At 51.6% G+C, this 16,970-nt stretch overlaps 1 protein-coding gene across 6 annotated transcripts in view; it reads right to left on the bottom strand.

Annotated features, from left to right (window-relative positions):
* USP20 (ubiquitin specific peptidase 20) overlaps positions 1–16,970 on the bottom strand; it is a 43,229-nt gene that overhangs the window by 5,526 nt on the left and 20,733 nt on the right. For all 6 annotated transcript variants that reach the window (XM_072778289.1, XM_072778295.1, XM_072778291.1 and 3 more), the window contains 13 exons: positions 16,245–16,341; positions 15,698–15,767; positions 14,048–14,161; positions 12,341–12,419; positions 9,262–9,709; positions 8,744–8,884; positions 8,405–8,520; positions 7,942–8,114; positions 7,341–7,435; positions 2,000–2,033; positions 1,755–1,800; positions 673–853; positions 474–600 (listed from right to left, as the gene is read on the bottom strand). In XM_072778289.1, coding sequence (XP_072634390.1) covers positions 474–600; positions 673–853; positions 1,755–1,800; positions 2,000–2,033; positions 7,341–7,435; positions 7,942–8,114; positions 8,405–8,520; positions 8,744–8,884; positions 9,262–9,709; positions 12,341–12,419; positions 14,048–14,161; positions 15,698–15,767; positions 16,245–16,341 — 1,721 coding nt within the window. The remainder of the gene's footprint in view (positions 1–473; positions 601–672; positions 854–1,754; positions 1,801–1,999; positions 2,034–7,340; positions 7,436–7,941; positions 8,115–8,404; positions 8,521–8,743; positions 8,885–9,261; positions 9,710–12,340; positions 12,420–14,047; positions 14,162–15,697; positions 15,768–16,244; positions 16,342–16,970) is intronic.

Here is a 16,970-nt window from a genome sequence, read left to right as displayed (position 1 = left end):
GGTGGGGCACAGGTAGGCAGAGCAAGGGGTACGGCAGGGTAGAGCAGAGATGGGGCAAGGATGGGACAGGGGTGGGACAGGGGTGGGGCAGGAAAATCAGGAGCTGCTGTGTTCAGACTCTCTCCATGCTGGGGCACCAGCCACACCTGCCAGGGGCGTGTCTGGAGCCACCTATCACTGCCCTCCCCAACCCCTCAGCGACCCAGCAGCATCCCAGCAGCCTTGCCACCCCTGCCAGAGTTCTGGCCATATCACCTTCCAAAGGACCCCCACAGAAAGCCCAAACTCAACTTCCTGGGTTTCCCACTTTCCCCTCAGCCAGAAGATTCTTTCTTACAAACTGAAACCCTAACTGCCCGGGCCTAGGACCCTCCCAGGCACCACTTGCCTCCACGCACATCCAGGCCCCCAGGTCACCGGTCTGTTCCTTAGCCAGACCCAGCCCTACCACGACGGCCTGCCCAGGGTCCCACCTGTAGAAGAGAACGTAGGCCTCAGCGCTCTGCACCACCGTCTCGTGGACCTCAGTGACATACTGGTCGTCGAACTCATACCACTGCCCGTTGATCACATTTTGGCAGTAGGCGATGTAGTGGCCACCTGTGCCGGGAGAGGTAGGCTGGTCACAGATACCCTAGGGGGCGGGGATGAGGTAGGGGTGGCTGGACTCACTGCCTGCTGTGCCGTGGTGGCAGATGACTGACAGGAGATCGTAGGTGGTGATCTGTGACGTGCACTCCTTGGCAAGGAAGGGACGCAAGTCCAGTCCCTCGAGGGGGAAGGAGACATGGCTGCTGATTTTGAATGAATACATGACCTCATGCCGAAAACGCTTCAAGTGGATATACAGGATCTGCGGGAGGCGAGGGAGGTAGAGGTCATTCCAGGCAGGGCTGGCCAGGCCCTGTGGCCCCTGCTAACCAAGCAGGGTCTCAAGGCTGGACTCTGGGACCCCCACTGGCCCACTGTGGGACCCACCCACAATCTCATCAACCAGGTGAAAACAGGAAACTTAGCAGCTAGAGCCTTCCAGAGGCTGGGCCAGCTGAGGGGTCACCTCATGTCCCCTCACAGAGGCGCACGTGATGGCAGGGCCACACTGACAGCACTGGCTGTAGAGACAGGCTGTCCCCGAGAGCTGCGCTGGTTGGTACAGGAAGCTGGCTGTCAGAACTCTGACAACCAGTTCTGTGGCACTGACTTTTAGACAGCTTTTTCCCACGGGCTTCCCAACCCTGCTCAGCACCACCCCCAGCACCTGCTGTCTTGGGCCACTCTCCTTTGCTCCAGCCACACAGGCCTTCCTGGGTTTGGCCAAGCCCGTTCCTGCCTCAGAGCTTTGCCACTGGCTCGTTCCTCATTCTCCCCCCACGAGGCTGACACCAGTCCCTGGGGGCCCAGGGCTCACTCAGCCCCACTTCCACAGAAAGGTGTTCCCTGACAGGGACAGCATAGTGGCCACATCCCTCCCCACACACCTGCCTTCCTCCAAGTGGCACCCTCGGCCCACACCTGCCCCACACCTGCAGAGCATAGGAGGCACTGAGGGAGAGTCCTAAGCCACAAAGTGAAAGATGAAACCCTCCACCTGCCGGACCCTCCCCTCCCTGTAGGTCTCTCAGCCAAAGCAGTAGACTCCCCCCAGCCCTGGGCCTCTTCAGCTCAGGCTCCCTGAGGCAAAGGGGTTTCCCTCTGTCCTACACTCCACCACATGTCAGTGGCAGGCAGAGACAACGAGAGGCTGCTCTACTCACCTCGGGCAGCCGCAAGACCTTACAGTACTTCACCCCATTCCGCAGCCTGGCAGGGAAGAACGGGTGAGAAGTGGTGAGCATCCCATGTGGGGGCAACAGGGCCCAATGAGCACCTTCCCAACATGGTCACCTCTGTGAGGTCAGGATCAAACTCTCTGGAGGAACCAGAGAAGTACACGGGACACAGATAGACAGTGGGGTCGGGACGGGAAGTTGGGGAGAACCCCCAGAACACACATACTTACTTTTTACACCGTTCACAGCTGTACATATTATCACCTAGGGCAGTAAATGCAGACAACAGTGAACGGTGACAGGAAATGGGAACAGAGGTGAACATAATGATTTATGCTTACGAAACATAACCCAATATGCTGCCTGCAAGAGACTCACTTCAGCTTTAAGGGCACAGAGGCTGAGAGATGGGGACAGAAGGAAACATTCCCTGCGGATGGAAACCAACAGAGCAGAGGTGGCTGTACTGATACCAAATAATAGAGACTTTCAGTCAAAATCTGTCACAAGAGACAGAGAGGGTCACTATATAGTGATAAAGGGGTAATTCAACAAGAGGAGGTAACCATTGTAAATATATGCATCCACCACCGCAGTGCCTAAATATTTAAAGCAAATATTAACACAATTGGAGGGAGAAATAGTAAGCACTACAATTAATAGTTGGGACTTTAATTCCCCACTTTCAACACCAGGCAGATCGTCCAGACAAAAAATGAATAAGGGAACCAGACTTGAATGAGTATAGACCAAATGGACCTAGCAGACATATACAGAACACTACATCTAACTGCACCAGAATGCACATTTTTTTTGTTTGTTTGTTTTGTTTTGTTTTAAAGATTTTATTTATTTATTCATGAGAGACACACACAGAGAGAGAGGCAGAGACACAGGCAGAGGGAGAAGCAGGCTCCATGCAGGGAGCCCGACGTGGGACTCGATCCCAGGTCTCCAGGATCACACCCGGGGCTGAAGGCAGTGCTAAACCACTGAGCCACCAGAGCTGCCCCAGAATGCACATTTTCAAGTGCCCATGGAACATTCTTCAGAACAGCTCCAGGAGCTGGGTCACAAAACAAGCCTTAATGAATTTGGGAAGATGAATGTCATATTGAGTATCTTTTCCAACTACAGTGGTATAAAACCAGAAACCATTAACAGGAGGAAAACTTAAAAATTCACAAATAATACACGTCTCAACCACCAACAAGTCAAAGAAATCAAAAGGGAACTCAGGAAGTATCTCAAGACAAGCAAAAATGAAAACACAACATACTGGCACATATAGGATGCAGCAAAAGCAGTTCAAAGAGGGAATTTCATAGCAATAAATGCCTATATTAAGAAAAAAAGAAAGATCTCAAATGAACAACCTGATTTAGGAAATGAAAAATAAACTAAGCCCAAACTTGGCAGAAGGAAGGAAATAATAGAGATTGGAGCAGAAATAAATAAAACAGAGATGAGGAAAAGAACAGAAAAAAGGTCACTGAAACTAAGAATTGGTTTTCAGAAAAGAAAATTGAAAAAACCTTTAGCTAGATTAGCAAAATGACAGAGAGAGAGAGTGAAAGAGAGGGGGAGAGAGGACTCAAATAAATTATAAATGGAAGAGGACTCTTATGCCTTTTATGCCTGATGCCACAGAAACACAAAGGAGCATAAGAAGCACTTTGGCCAATTAACTGTACACCAACAAACTGGACAACCTAGCAGAAATGGATACATTCCTAGAAACATACAACTTAGCAAGACTGAATCATGAAAAAATAGAAAATCTGAATAGACCAATAATGAGTAAGGAAATTGAAGCAATAAAAAACAAAACAAGCAAACAAATAAAAAAAACCTCCCAACAAACAAAAGTCCAGGACCAGATGGTTTTGCTGGTGAATTCTACTAAACATTTAAAAAAGAACTGACACAAATCCTCAAACTCTTCCAGAAACTGAGTAGGGTGCACTTTCAAACTCATTATGAGGCCAGCAGTACCCTGATACCAAAGTGAGATAAGCACACTACAAGAAAACTATGAGCCAATATCCTGATGAATATAGATGGAAAAATTCTCAACAATATTCTAGCAAACCAAATCCAGCATCATATTAAAAGGATCACACAAAGGATGACTAAATGGAATTTAACCCTGGGAGGCAAGTATGGTCTATCATACACAAATCAGTACACATGATACTCTACATTCATAGAATAAAGGATAAAAATCATCTGATCCTCTCAACAGAAACAGAAAAGGCATTTGAGGGATGCCTGCGTGGCACTAACAAAAATAGCTGTGAGACTATAGAAAACATAGCCCAAGGTTCCTGGCTCAGAGCTCCTAAAGTCGTTATACTTTCCTAAGTGGTAAGAGTACTAGGAGCACCATTTGTTCTGATATTTGCTCTTTGACCCTGCTTCCTGACACAAAATTCCTAAGCCCCTCAGAATTCCCTAGGTGATGGCAGTTAACTTTTGGCAGTTAACTTTCATTCTAACAAGATGACCTGGGGGCGCCTGGGAGGTTCAGTGGGTTAAGCATCCAACTCTTGGTTTTGGCTCAGGTCATGATCTCATGGGTCGTGAGATTGAGCCCAGCATCGGGCTCCCTGCTCAGTGTGGAGGCTTTTGGGGATTCTTTCCCTCTTCCTCTGCCCCTCCCCTTGCTCACATGTGCACCCACTCTCTCTTTCCCTCTAAAATAAAGTTAATAAAATCCTAAAAAAAAAAAAATTAACACGATGACTCTGGATGGCTCTGGAATCAGAGCTAGTCACCAAAAAGACCAAACCATGATTAGAAATTTGAAATTTTCAGGGACACCAGGGTGGCTCGGCAGTTGAGCATCTACCTTCGGCTCAGGGCGTGATCCCAGAGTTCCAGGATCGAGTCCCCCATCAGGCTCTTTGCATGGAGCCTGTTTCCCCTCTGCCTGTGTCTCTGCCTCTCTCTCTGTCATGAATATATAAATAAAATCTTTAAACAAAAAGTTTGGAATTTTCAGCCACATTCATGTTCTACACAGAGAGTTTATAACTGATCCTGCCTACATGAGGAAAAATCTCAATGGCAAGGGGTTTGGAGACCTTCCAAGTTGGTGAACATAATGGAGACAGGGAAAGTAGAGAGCTCAGAGAATGTGGAAGCTCTGTGCCCCTTCTCTATAGCTTGCCCTGTGCTTCTCTTCCATCTGGCTGTTCCTGAGTTACATCCTTTTACAATAAACCAGTAATCTAGTAAGTAACAGCTCTAGCAAATTACTCAAGCTCAAGGAGGAGGAGGACCTTCAATCTATAGCTGGTCAATCAGAAGCACAGGTGACAACCAGGACTTATGACTGGCCTCAAGTTGGGGAGGGGAAATCCTGTAGGACTGAGTCCTTAACCTGGGGGATCTGATGCTGTCTCCAGGTAGACAGTGTCACAATGGAGTTGAATTCTCAATACCCAGCTGGTGTCACGAAACTGCTTGGTATGGGAAACCACCACACATCTGGTGTCAGGAGTGTTGTAAGAGTGATAGGACAAAGACAGAGTTGTTCCTACACAATGACCAGACAAATGAGGAGATACCCTGCATTCATGGGTCAGAACAATAAATACTGTCAAAAAGTCCATATTACCCAAAGCCATCGATAGAGTCAATGGAATCCTATCAAAAGTCCAGTGATATTTTTCACAGAAATTAAAAAAAAAAAACTAAAATTCATATGGAACTACAAAAGATCCTAAATGGCCAAAACAATCTTGAGAAAGAACAAAGCTGGAGGCATCACAATTCCTAATTTCAGACTATAGTACAAAACTACGGTAATCAGAACAGTGTGGTACTGGTATGACAACAGACACAGACCAATGAACAGAATTGAAAGCCCAGAAATGAGGGTTCTTGAGTGGCTCAGTGGTTTAACGCCTGCCTTTGGCCCAGGGTGTGATCCTGGAGACCTGGGATCGAGTCCTGCATCAGGCTTCCTGCATGGAGCCTGCTTCTCCCTCTGCCTGTGTCTCTACCTCTCTCTCTCTGTGTCTCTCATGAATAAATAAATAAAATCTTTAAAAAGAAAAAAAGAAAACAGGGAAAATGCTCTTTGACATTGGTCTTGGCAATGATTTTTCGGATAGGACACCAAAGCGTAGGCAACAAGAGCAAAAATAAACAAGCAGGACTACATCAAACTAAAAAGCTCTGCACAACAAAGGAAACAACTTACAAAATAAAGAAGCAACCTACAGAAATGGTGGGAAATATCCGGAAACCATATATCAGATAAGGGGTTAATATCCAGAATAAATAAGGAATTAATTCAAATCAATAGCCAAACCCTGCCCCCAGATAATCCATTCAAAAAGTGGCAGAGGACCTGAATAGACATTTTTCCAAAGAAGACAAACAAATGACCAACGGGTACATAAAAAAGATGCTCAACATCACTCATCATCAGGAGAAACTCAAATAAAAACCGTAATGAGATATTATCCCACGTCTGTTAGAATACCTCTAATCAAAAAGAAATTTTTAAAAAGTGAGAGAACAGGTGCTGGCAAGGATGTGGAGAAGGGGATCTTGTGCATAACTGCTAGAATGGAAGTTGACATAGCCATCGTGGAACACAGCAGGGAGGTTCCTCAAAAAATTAAAAATAGGACCACCATACGATCCAGCAACCCCACTTCTGGGTATACATCCAAAGGAAATAAAATCAGTCTAGAAGAGACAGATGCAGACCCATGTTTGTTGCAGCATCATTCTCACAAAAGCCAAAAGGCAGATGCAACCCATGTGACCACTGAGAGTTGAACGGATAAGTAACACATGGTCTACCAGTGGAATACGACGCAGCTTTAAAAAGGAAGGAGATTCTGACACCTGCTACAACACGGATGAACCCAGAGGACATCACATTGAGTGAAACAGGCCACTCACAAAAAGACAAATACCACATGAGTTGACTTAGATGAGGTGCCTAAAGTGGTCAAGTTCTTAGAGACAGGAAGTAGGATGGTGGGCGCCAGGGGCCAGGGGAGGGAGAAAATAGAGAGGTGCTGTCGCAGGGGTAGACAGTTTCCATTTTGTAGAATGAAACAGTTCTGGAGATTGATTGCACAACAATGTGAATACCATCAATGTTACTAAACTGTATCCTTAAAAATGATGAAGATGATAAATTTTAGGTTATGTGTGTTTTATCACAATTCATCTGATTTTTAAAAAGAGCTTTCCCAAAGGTTTGAAAGATGCCAAGCACTCAGAAAAATAGGAAAGGGACAGGAATGGGGAATTTCAAAATAGGAAATCAAAGAGTCAAAACACTTATGCAAACTGTCCAAGCTCATCAGTAACCAAGGAAATACAAAATGAAAGCACAGTTATCATTTCTGTCCACTAAATGGGTAAGCAAAAGAAAAACAGATGAAGCCCTAAGAGCTCCAGGTGGTGGGACTGGGCGGATATGCAGTCCCAAGCCCAGCAGGACATGGGGGCGGTGAGGGGGGCTGATACTAACAGTGAGTTCCAGAAACCAGCTGCATGCTCACCCAGCAATCCCCTACCCAGCCAGCACACACCACTTACCCTTCAGTTCATCAGCAACAAAGAAAGCAGCAAGGCAGTCTTCCAGTGTGACGACTGGCCCCCAAAACCAGCTGGGGGTACAGGATACCAAAAACCTAGGGAGACAGAAAGCAGGTGGCAGGGTACTGCCAGGGTCTGGGCGAGACAAAGACTTGGCCACTTTGGGCCCAGAGAGGCATCTCAGCCTGGTGGGTGGAATGGGCAGAGGTCTGGAGCCAAACACCTGGGCCCACCAGCCAGCAGCCCAGTGTCCTTGGGAGAGTGACATCACCTCTCCCTGAGCCTCATCTTCACATCTGTGAAGTGGCTCTGGTCGCACCGGCCCATCCTCTAGGCCGATGGGACTCCCCTGGCCATCTGCAGGCCTCGTGGCACACAGTGGGGGCTCCGGAAAGCTGCCTACCGCTCTCCCTGCCGGGCTAGGCCTGCTCTCCAGCTGCTGTCATCCTTTCTAGCTGCCGCCTGGTGACTCCCCTGACATTCCCTCCCTTCAGATAAGGCCCACCCAATCCAGGCCATCCCAGTGTGGCTGAGGAAGCTCCCGCCCCACTCAACCAACATCCGCACATCGTGTCTCCAACAGGCAGGAAGGCAGGCCTACCTCCGGATATATTCCATGATGAAGGCGAGCCAGCCCTGGGCGGCGTAGCTGTCCCCACAGGCACCCGGCTTGGCCGGCGCATTCTGGTAGATGGCCGAGTGGAGCCTAGCCAAGTCCTCCTTGCCAGGAATGGGCAGCGACAGGTCCTGGAATGTCTCCACCGTGGTGGACACCTGTGAGGTTAAAGGTCAGCCTGGGTTTCCACCTTCCAGGGTGCTGCCCTGCCCTTACCAAGCAGAGTCTGCAGCCCGAAGCCCAGCCACCAGATGGCAGGTAGAGGACAGAGGGTTGGCTCCCCAGCCCCTGGACATGGGAGCCAGGCCATCAGGGCCCTCCCCATCCAGAAAGGCAGGGGCCCCCTGGTGAAGAACCCATTCACCCACCCCAACCCATTCACCCACCCCCAACCTGGTCACCAGGGCCACTGAAGGCTGGTCTGGGCCTCTCTACTCCCAGGGCTCACCCGGTCACAGGTGAGACACTGCACGAGGCTGAGGATGGAGCCGTCGAAGATGTCAGAGATGACGCTACGGTAGCGCTGCTCCTTCCGCCTGCGGCTGCCTGCACTCAACACCTGGGCTGGGGGCACAGCACAGGACTAGGCCCAGCCCCACCAGCTAGTCTGGGGCAAGGAGTGGCACTGGGGTTTGCTTGGCGGGGACTTGGGGTCATGTCTGTGTCACATGGTGGGGTATGCAGCTCTCTCCCAGAGCCTGGAACACTGTCAGTTAAGATGGGGAGCCCCCACTCGCACCTCTGTGGATGCCCTGCTGACCCGCCCTCCCTGCCCCACCCTGCAAACCTTTCTTGAGCACGTACGATGGCCCCATCCTCACAGGGCTTGCCCGAGGAGGGCTGCTGGCCAGCTTGGTGTGGCCCTCGTGGTGATGTACGGGGCTGCAGGGACGGGAGGTGCTCCACATGTGGGCCTCGTTGTCTGGCTCTACGGGCAGACAGGAGACCATTGCTGGGCCTGGGGAGCCGCTCCAGCTCCGTGGCCTGATCAGGAAGGGGACCTGCCAGCATCTACTGTGGCCCGAGGCCAGAGCCCACCAGGTGTCCTCTGCCTTTTGACCCCCGCCGCCCTGGTGCCCACCAAACCTGCAGGACACATGTCCTCGTGTCCAGTGGGGGCCACAGGGCAGGCTGAGCCACACCCCTCCTGAGTGAGTCTGCACACTACGTGGTCCTCGCCCCAGAGGGGCTCTGATGGGGGGCCCTACAGGGAGGGACAGGCCAGCGGGCCAGCACAAGTCGGTGCCTGGCACGTGGGACGTGCTGGACAAAGCGGGTGGGGATCCCCAAGCAGCTGTCTGGCACCTGGGGTCCGGCAGGGGCTGGGGGACTGCAGCGATGGTGGCTGGGCCTCCGATGGCTGGTCGTCAAGGGCAGCCATGGCCGTGTCCACGTCAGCGTCCTCGTCCACTTGCTCCGAGCTGGTGCGCTGCTGGCCCCAGGAGAACTTGCGGTCCTTCATGCGCTCCTTCTCCGAGATGGCGCGGCCCGCCTCGTCGGGGATCAGAAGCTCCGCCTCAGCCTGCGAGCCGCCCCCGCCGCGGCCCTGCCCGTCACCCTCGCCCCGGTCGCTGCTCGAGTCACAGGACAGGAACTCATCCTCTGATGGGCTCCGGTCGCCCTCCCGCTTCTCGTCTGTGTCACTCGAGTCTGAGTCCCGTGTTTCTACCAGCGCCGCGGCAGCCGCCACCACTGGCTCCTTGAGCTCCTCATGTAGCTGGTCCATCAGGCAGCACAGGAACTCCTGGGTGTCCTGGAAGCAGGGGCCGCGTCACCAGGGCTTCCCCGGCGCAGAGGAACCTGCCGCAAGCATCCCGCTGCTTCTGCGGCCAAGGTCACCAGTGGATCCATCCTGCATGTGCAGATGCACTGGGTGGCCCTGACAGTGGCCTCCATGGCAGCTCTGTCCCAACCCCTGCTCTACTGAGGATGTTGCGGCCTCGAGAGGGTAAGTGACCCCTCCTCAGTCATGCAGCTGTGAAGTGGCAGGTCCAAGATCCCCACTGGGTCCGTGTGACTCCCCAGCTCATGCTAAGCACTTATAGCCCTGTTTCCACTCAGTGTGAAAGAGCGGAGGGGTTTGCATTCGGCCTCGGAGTCACCTTGCTGTCTACAGGAGGGGACCCTGGGAAGGATGAAGGTGACAGACCCATGTGTATGTGACAGCTCAGGTAACTTTTGCAGGGGTGATGCCAGGCAGCAGGCCAGGGGCCTGCACCCTCCACCCCACCCTTCCTCCGGTCCTCCCTGCTCTCCCCACCCTTCTGCCAGTCCGTGGGCCCACTCCTTCCCTCACCATTGTGGCTTGTGTGGTATGGGGACAGGCTCTGGAGGCAGGATGGCACCCTTCCAGAGACATGAGCATGACCTATTGAAGCTGACCCTTCAGGCTGATTGGGCCTCGAATCACAGCAGTGGCACTTTTATTATGACCTCTGACTAAATCTCCACACCGAGCAGAAAGCCTGGGTGGCAAGGCTGCCCACACCTGTTCACGGAGCCCAGCCAAGAGGTGCATACACACAGGTGCTTCAGAAGGCCAGGAGCCAGTGGCGGCGGCTGGTCTCCAATGGCTGGGGTAACTGGTGCCATGCTGGGCCACTGGATTCAAGGCCCTGCCCCTCACGGTGCCCGGCATCAGCAGCAGTACCCCCTGCCCAACACCTGATCAACACCATGTTGGATCACGGAGTAGCTGCACCCAGCCAAGCCTCCCCAGCCTTCCATCAAGGGTATAAAGAGAAGGGCCTCGTTCTCTCAGTTTGGGTCAGGGAAAGGAGGGCTCTAGATGATTTTCCTCAGGCAAAATGTCCAACTCAAAGATCAGAAAAATTAATCACTAGCTTATCCTGCACTGGGGAGTTGGGGGGAGGGATTCATGGGTCCTGTGTCAGGGGCCCTGGAAGGTTTAAGAAATGGGCCATCGAGGGCAGCCCAGGTGGCTCAGCGGTTTAGCGCCACCTTCAGCCCAGGGCCTGAAACTGGGGACCTGGGATCGAGTCCCACGTCAGGCTCCCTGCATGGAGCCTGCTTCTCCCTCTGCCTGTTTCTCTGCCTCTCTCTCTCTCTCTGTGTGTCTCATGAATAAATAAAATCTTAAAAAAAAAAAAAAAAAAAAGAAATGGGCCATCGAAATGCCATCTACTTTTCTTTCTGGTTCTTCCTTTTGATAATGGTACTGTGTTTGTTGCTAAAATCTCAAGCCCTGTGGAAACGTGACAGCATGCTCTGGTCATTAACAGAGGTCCACAGCTGCATCTACGTTTCAGACTCAGAAATATGTTCCCTGTGTTACATGTAAGAACCAGAGACAGGGATGCTTCTGGAGCCCGGTGAGTGTCAGGCAACAGCCTGCTCCATGGTGTCCTCATAGAGAGCCTGGGGAATGGCTCAGCTCGGCCTGTGTCCCACCCTGCTGCTCTGTGCTGTGTAACCTGAGCAAGCTGAAGAACCTCTCTGAGCTTCAGCTCCTTACCTATAACATGGGGGTGATGACAGGGCCCCCCTCAGGAAAGCTCTGCAAGGATAAACAGGGCTGTCCCTGTGTGGCAGGAAGTGACAACCTAATAAATGGGAGATGGTGAACTGTGATCATGGAGGACACGGTCACTTTCTAAAAAGGGTGGTGTTCGGGTAGTGCTAGCTTCTCAGTCAGGAGCCTGGTGTTCATCCAACTGAGGGTGTAGGGAGAGGAATGCCCAGCAACCCTCATCCTGGAAAGGGACGGCAGGCAGGGTGGTGGGGGCCAAGGGAGAGGATGGAAGGCATCCCTTGTCTGACCGCTGCTCTCTTCCTGGCCCCCACCTTCAGGCTGCAGGGACAGCCACCCAGACAGACCCAGCTCTACCAGCAAGCCTGCAGTGAAGCCCTAGGCCGTGTGGCATCTGACCCGGGGACCAGACCATCTGAACTATCAGCTCAGCCTGGGACCAGGGTAAACATGTGGCTGCATTCTGCTTCGTCTTGGTCCTGAGTTTATGCAATAGAAAGTATCACTGATTTCCAAAGGGTCCCCTAGATTTATAAAAACTTGTAATCAAACATCTTCCTTTAATAAAAGTGAAAGTCTGCCTGTGATTGGGGAATGAGAAAACATGTGCCATTTTGCACGCAGTCAGACTCTGCAGCCAGCCTGCTGAGGGTCCAATCTCCCCTCCGCCATGTACCAGGCACGTGGCCAGGGCAAGTGACTCAGCCTCCATACCGTCAAGTAGAGAGAACACCCAGAGGCTACCGTGTCCTCACACACACGAACGGCTCAGGCAGTGTGAGGAGACCTGCCCTGTAATGCCGAGCTGCCCTGCTGTCTTCCATGCTGGTCTGGGCTTCAGAGTTGGCCCTGGTAATGGCCCTGGGTATCCCCTGCACAGCTCGGATGGCCTACCTGCTGAGCATAGCCTCGGAACATCGGGTTGACCAACTTGATCCCGTGAGACAGGCTGGTGGGAACCACATAGCTTGGGCTGTAGAAAGACCAGACCTGTTAGCGCAGGTGGCCCACTCGGAGCCACATGATCCCATGAGGGTTGGTAAGCAGATGGACGAGGGTGGCTGCATCAGACTCAGTGAAGTGTCTCCTGAAACTCTGGGACATCCTAACTCAGCCAGAAGTCCCTGCCAGCTCCCATATCCCCACAGTCAACAAGGAAAATGTCAAGTCACCGCTCAACCAGGCAAAGAACTCTTGACTGGCTCAGCATCATTTCCCCTTAGTCGAGGACAAGCCTACTTTAAAACTGGTTTCTTTCTGAAATACTTATGGTGTTTTTTTCTAATTTCAAAAGTAATACATGTTTCTTATTGTAAAATCTAAAATTTCAGAAAAGCCCAATAAGGAAACATCACCACTAATAGCACCACCCAGAGATAAATACCATTCAGATTTCCAGATTTTGGGGCACCTGGGTGGCTCAGTCGGCTGAGCGTCTGCCTTCGGCTCAGGTCACAATCCCAGAGTACTGGGATCAAGCCCCAAGTTGGGGTTCCTGCTCAGGGGGGAGTCTGATTCTCCCTCTCCCTCTGCCCCTCCTTCTCTCTCTTGTTCTGCTCTCTTTCTCCAATAAATAAATAAAATCTTAAAAAATAAAAAAGATTTCCAGATTTTTCCATATAAACAGACACAGGTAGAAAACAAACTTGGGGGGATCCCTGGGTGGCTCAGCGGTTTGACCCCTGCCTTTGGCCCGGGGTGTGATCTTAGAGACCCGGGATCAAGTCCCACATCGGGCTCCTAGCATGGAGCCTGCTTCTCCCTCTGCCTGTGTCTCTGCCTCTCTCTCTCTCTCTCTCTCTGTGTCTTTCATGAATTAATGAATAAATATAATCTTAAAAAAAAAAAAAAAGAAAGAAAACAAACTTGGCTTCTAACAGAACTGGAATTATATTCCATCACACTGTTTTATCATCTGCTTTTACACATGGCATATTTATTTCTACGCTCTCATTTTAAGCTACTCCCAATTTTCCTGGAGAAACAGGTTTACTCCAAACTTCTAGTCTTTAAATTCAATTCATACTGGGATCCCTGGGTGGCGCAGCGGTTTAGCGCCTGCCTTTGGCCCAGGGTGCAACCCTGGAGACCCGGGATTGAATCCCACGTCGGGCTCCCGGTGCATGGAGCGTGTTTCTCCCTCTGCCTGTGTCTCTGCCTCTCTCTCTCTCTCTCTCTCTGTGACTATCATAAATAAATAAAAAACATTTAAAAAATAAATAAATAAATTCAATTCATACTGAACTAAGCCCCTGCCCCGTCAGCACCAGCCACCACTTGTGCGAGTCTCTCCCACATGCATGGTGGTGGCTGGGACTTGGGAGGAGTCACGGCGCATGTCTCTGGGCCTTGGTATCCATATCTGGGAAGTGGCCGCAAGCTCTAGGAAATGTCACATTCAAATTCTAGCTCCATCTTTCACATGCTGGATGACATTGAGCCAGACACATAAACCTCTCTGCACCTCAGTTCCCCCAATTTGTAAAGCAAGGTTGCCATGAGAATCACACATGTGAAGTGTGGCCAAGTACACAGCGAGGGGCCAAGAGAAAAATCCCCAGCCCCACGTACCTGCCCAAGGTCAGGGGCTCAGTCACTCACCGTCTCCTGTGCCAGACCTCAGAGACCAGCTTCTGGTAACTTTTGCACAGGGCTGGCTTCTTGTCTGTGCGCACCAAGCCTCCACACTCCAAGAAGAACTGGGTCAGTGGAGGGCTAAGGGCAAGGGAAAGAGCCGGCTCAGAAAAGGAGGGGCACGTAGCATTGGTGAGAAAGAACTGGGTAGAGAACCAAAAGCCTCTGGGGGGGAGGGGGATACTGCTGCCTCTGAGCAAGAAATGTCTGCAGATGACCTGTCATGGGGTGAAATGTGTCTCCCCAAATTCACATGTTGGAGACTTCAGAAGGTGACTGTATTTCGAGACAGGTCATTAGGTTCAAATGAGGTCCTCAGGGTGGGCCCCAGTCTGGTATGACTGTGTCCTTACATGAGGAGGAGATGGGACATAAACATGCCCAGAGAGAAGATGGCATGAAGACACAAAGAGAAGGTCGCCATCTAGAAGTCAAGAGAGGCCACCCCGAGACACTAAACGGCCCCCTTCCCTCTCTCAGGACTGCCGAGTTGTCCACTTCAGGGCCCGTGGGGTCAGGGGATGGACGGCTGCTGCCCAGCCGTGACAGGATCCAGTACCTGCTCCTCCCACCAGCCCACTCTGTGGAAACCTTCCCCTACCTGAAGATGGGCAAACAGTAAGGGAGTTTAATCCTACCATGTGAAGACAACTACTCTGAAGATTTGAGGCTCATAGCCTTCCAGACTTTCCTAGGCACACATCCTCTCCCTCCTACACATATGCAGGTACTGAATCCTTACCAGGTGAGACGTCTGTGTACCAGGCATAGGAAATGCCCTGGCCTCGCGGAGCTAGCAGCCTATCCTAGAGAGAAACTAGGCATTTCTCCCCCAAATGGGACTGCGCCACACAAAGCTTCATGACCTCCTTCCTCCCCTCGCCATATTCTGACCCCCTCCAATTTAGTAAATACTGTCCTGCACTCACTGTAAAGCTGGCCTTTAAATGTGGACCATTGAGGGCAGCCCGGGTGGCTCAGTGGTTTAGTGCCGCCTTCAGCCCAGGGCGTGATCCTGGAGACCCGGGATCGAGTCCCACATCGGGCTCCCTGCAGGGAGCCTGCTTCTCCCTCTGCCTGTGTCTCTGCCTCTCTCTCTGTCTCTCATGAATAAATAAAATCTTAAAAAAAAAAAATATGTGGACCATTGGGGCACCTGGGTGGCTCAGTCAATTGAGCGGCCAACTCTTGATTTAGGTTCAGGTCATGATCTCAGGGTCCTGGGATCAAGCCCCACATCGAGCTCCCTGCTCAGCAGGGAATCTGCTTCTCCCTCTGCCTCTGCCCCTCCTCCTGCTTATGCTCTCTCTTTCTCTCAAATAAATAAATAAAATCTTTAAAAAAACTAAATGTAGACCATTAAACGGTTCCCCATAAACAACAAGATAGGAACATCCCCCCAGGGCGTGCTCCACTTCTCAGATGACCTTCCCAGGATTAATTCTGACAGGAGGGATTGCTGGGTCAAAGGGCATGTGTGTTCTAAGGGTTCTGACACACAACCGTATACATGCATCTGTGGGAAACACACACAGCACAGCCTGGGGGCTGCTGCTACTTCCAGGGCGCCGGGCGGCAGCTCCTGGCCTCCAGCTCCCAGACGATGTAACAACCTACCAGTTGGACAGGGCCTGCAAGGCAGCATTCATGTAGCAGGAGTTTCCGAGGTTCTTCATCCCCGTGAGGCCTAGGAACCAAGGCACATGGAGGACAGAAGGTGAGGGTCCTGCCCCTCCTACATGAGCTGTGGCTCCTGAGCCACCAGGCCCCAACCAGGGGAGGACATGGGAGGCTGGTGTTCCACCCCCGACATCTGCCAAGTGAGTTAATGTGCTTCCCGCTCACAACAGCTGTGGGTGCTTGAGTGTTTCAAATAGGCGGACTCCTTTGCCTTCCACCCAGCCCGGCCCACCATCCACACTGCACAGGTGAGGAGGCCCAGAGCAGAGGGGCCAGCCTGCCCACGAAGCACACAGCTGAGATGGAGGATGAGGATGGCAGGCTGCTAGGACTCAGCTGGACGGCCAGCACTCCAAGGGAAGCCACCTTGCTCTACAGGATATCGATCGAGCCACGTTTCCCTGCCCATGCGGCGCAAGGCACACCCACAGCTGAGGCCCCCCCGTCCGGCCCAACAACACCCCCTTGTTCTGGGGTCAGCTACCTCGAGGCTTCAGGTCATCATCCTCTGACTCGGACTCTCCTTCATCGGCCACAGCAATAGGGACAGCTTTCAGTGGATGGGAGGGCAGTGGAGAGTCCTGTGTGAAAGATGTAGAGTGAGGAACACTCCTTAACACAGGTAAGGAGGTAAGGAGGGAGGGGTGGGGGGTCAGAGCCCCATGCACTGCCCGGCCCCCGCCCCTCCCCCACCACCCACAGGGGAAAAGGAAGCCCAGCCCCTAGCTACGAGCCTGCACCAGTCAGCCCATCTGAGCAGAGGACACCCCAGAAAGAGATGGCACCGACGGCCTTACCCTGGGAACGTGTATTTTATTTACAAGAATTAAAAAATAATCTTATTTGTAATAGATTTGGCAAAAAATAGAAAACAATAGCAAAAGACAACGCAACTTTCCTGAGACAATCACTCTACATCATATGCATAGACAATCATATACACGGCTATGCAGATTTTTAACTGTTAGCACACACAGGCCCCCAAATAAAATACTGTACACATACTGTCTTATAGTCTTTTCTGTAAAAAATCATAAACATCTACCATATTTGCAAACATATTCCATAAACACTCATGGAGTGCCTAGTAGGTGATGGTGGCCATGTAAATGTTGAGTCAGGGCACACACACACACACACACACACACACACATGCACAGGCCTCCCTGAGCTCCCACTCCAGCTGGCCAATCTGACAGCCAGCATACTG

The sequence above is a fragment of the Canis lupus genome, chromosome 16 (genome assembly GCF_048164855.1).
Source record: "Canis lupus baileyi chromosome 16, mCanLup2.hap1, whole genome shotgun sequence".
Lineage (NCBI taxonomy): Eukaryota > Metazoa > Chordata > Mammalia > Carnivora > Canidae > Canis > Canis lupus.
The sequence above is the reverse complement of the archived record's forward strand: the minus strand, read 5'-3'. Positions and strand labels throughout refer to the sequence as shown.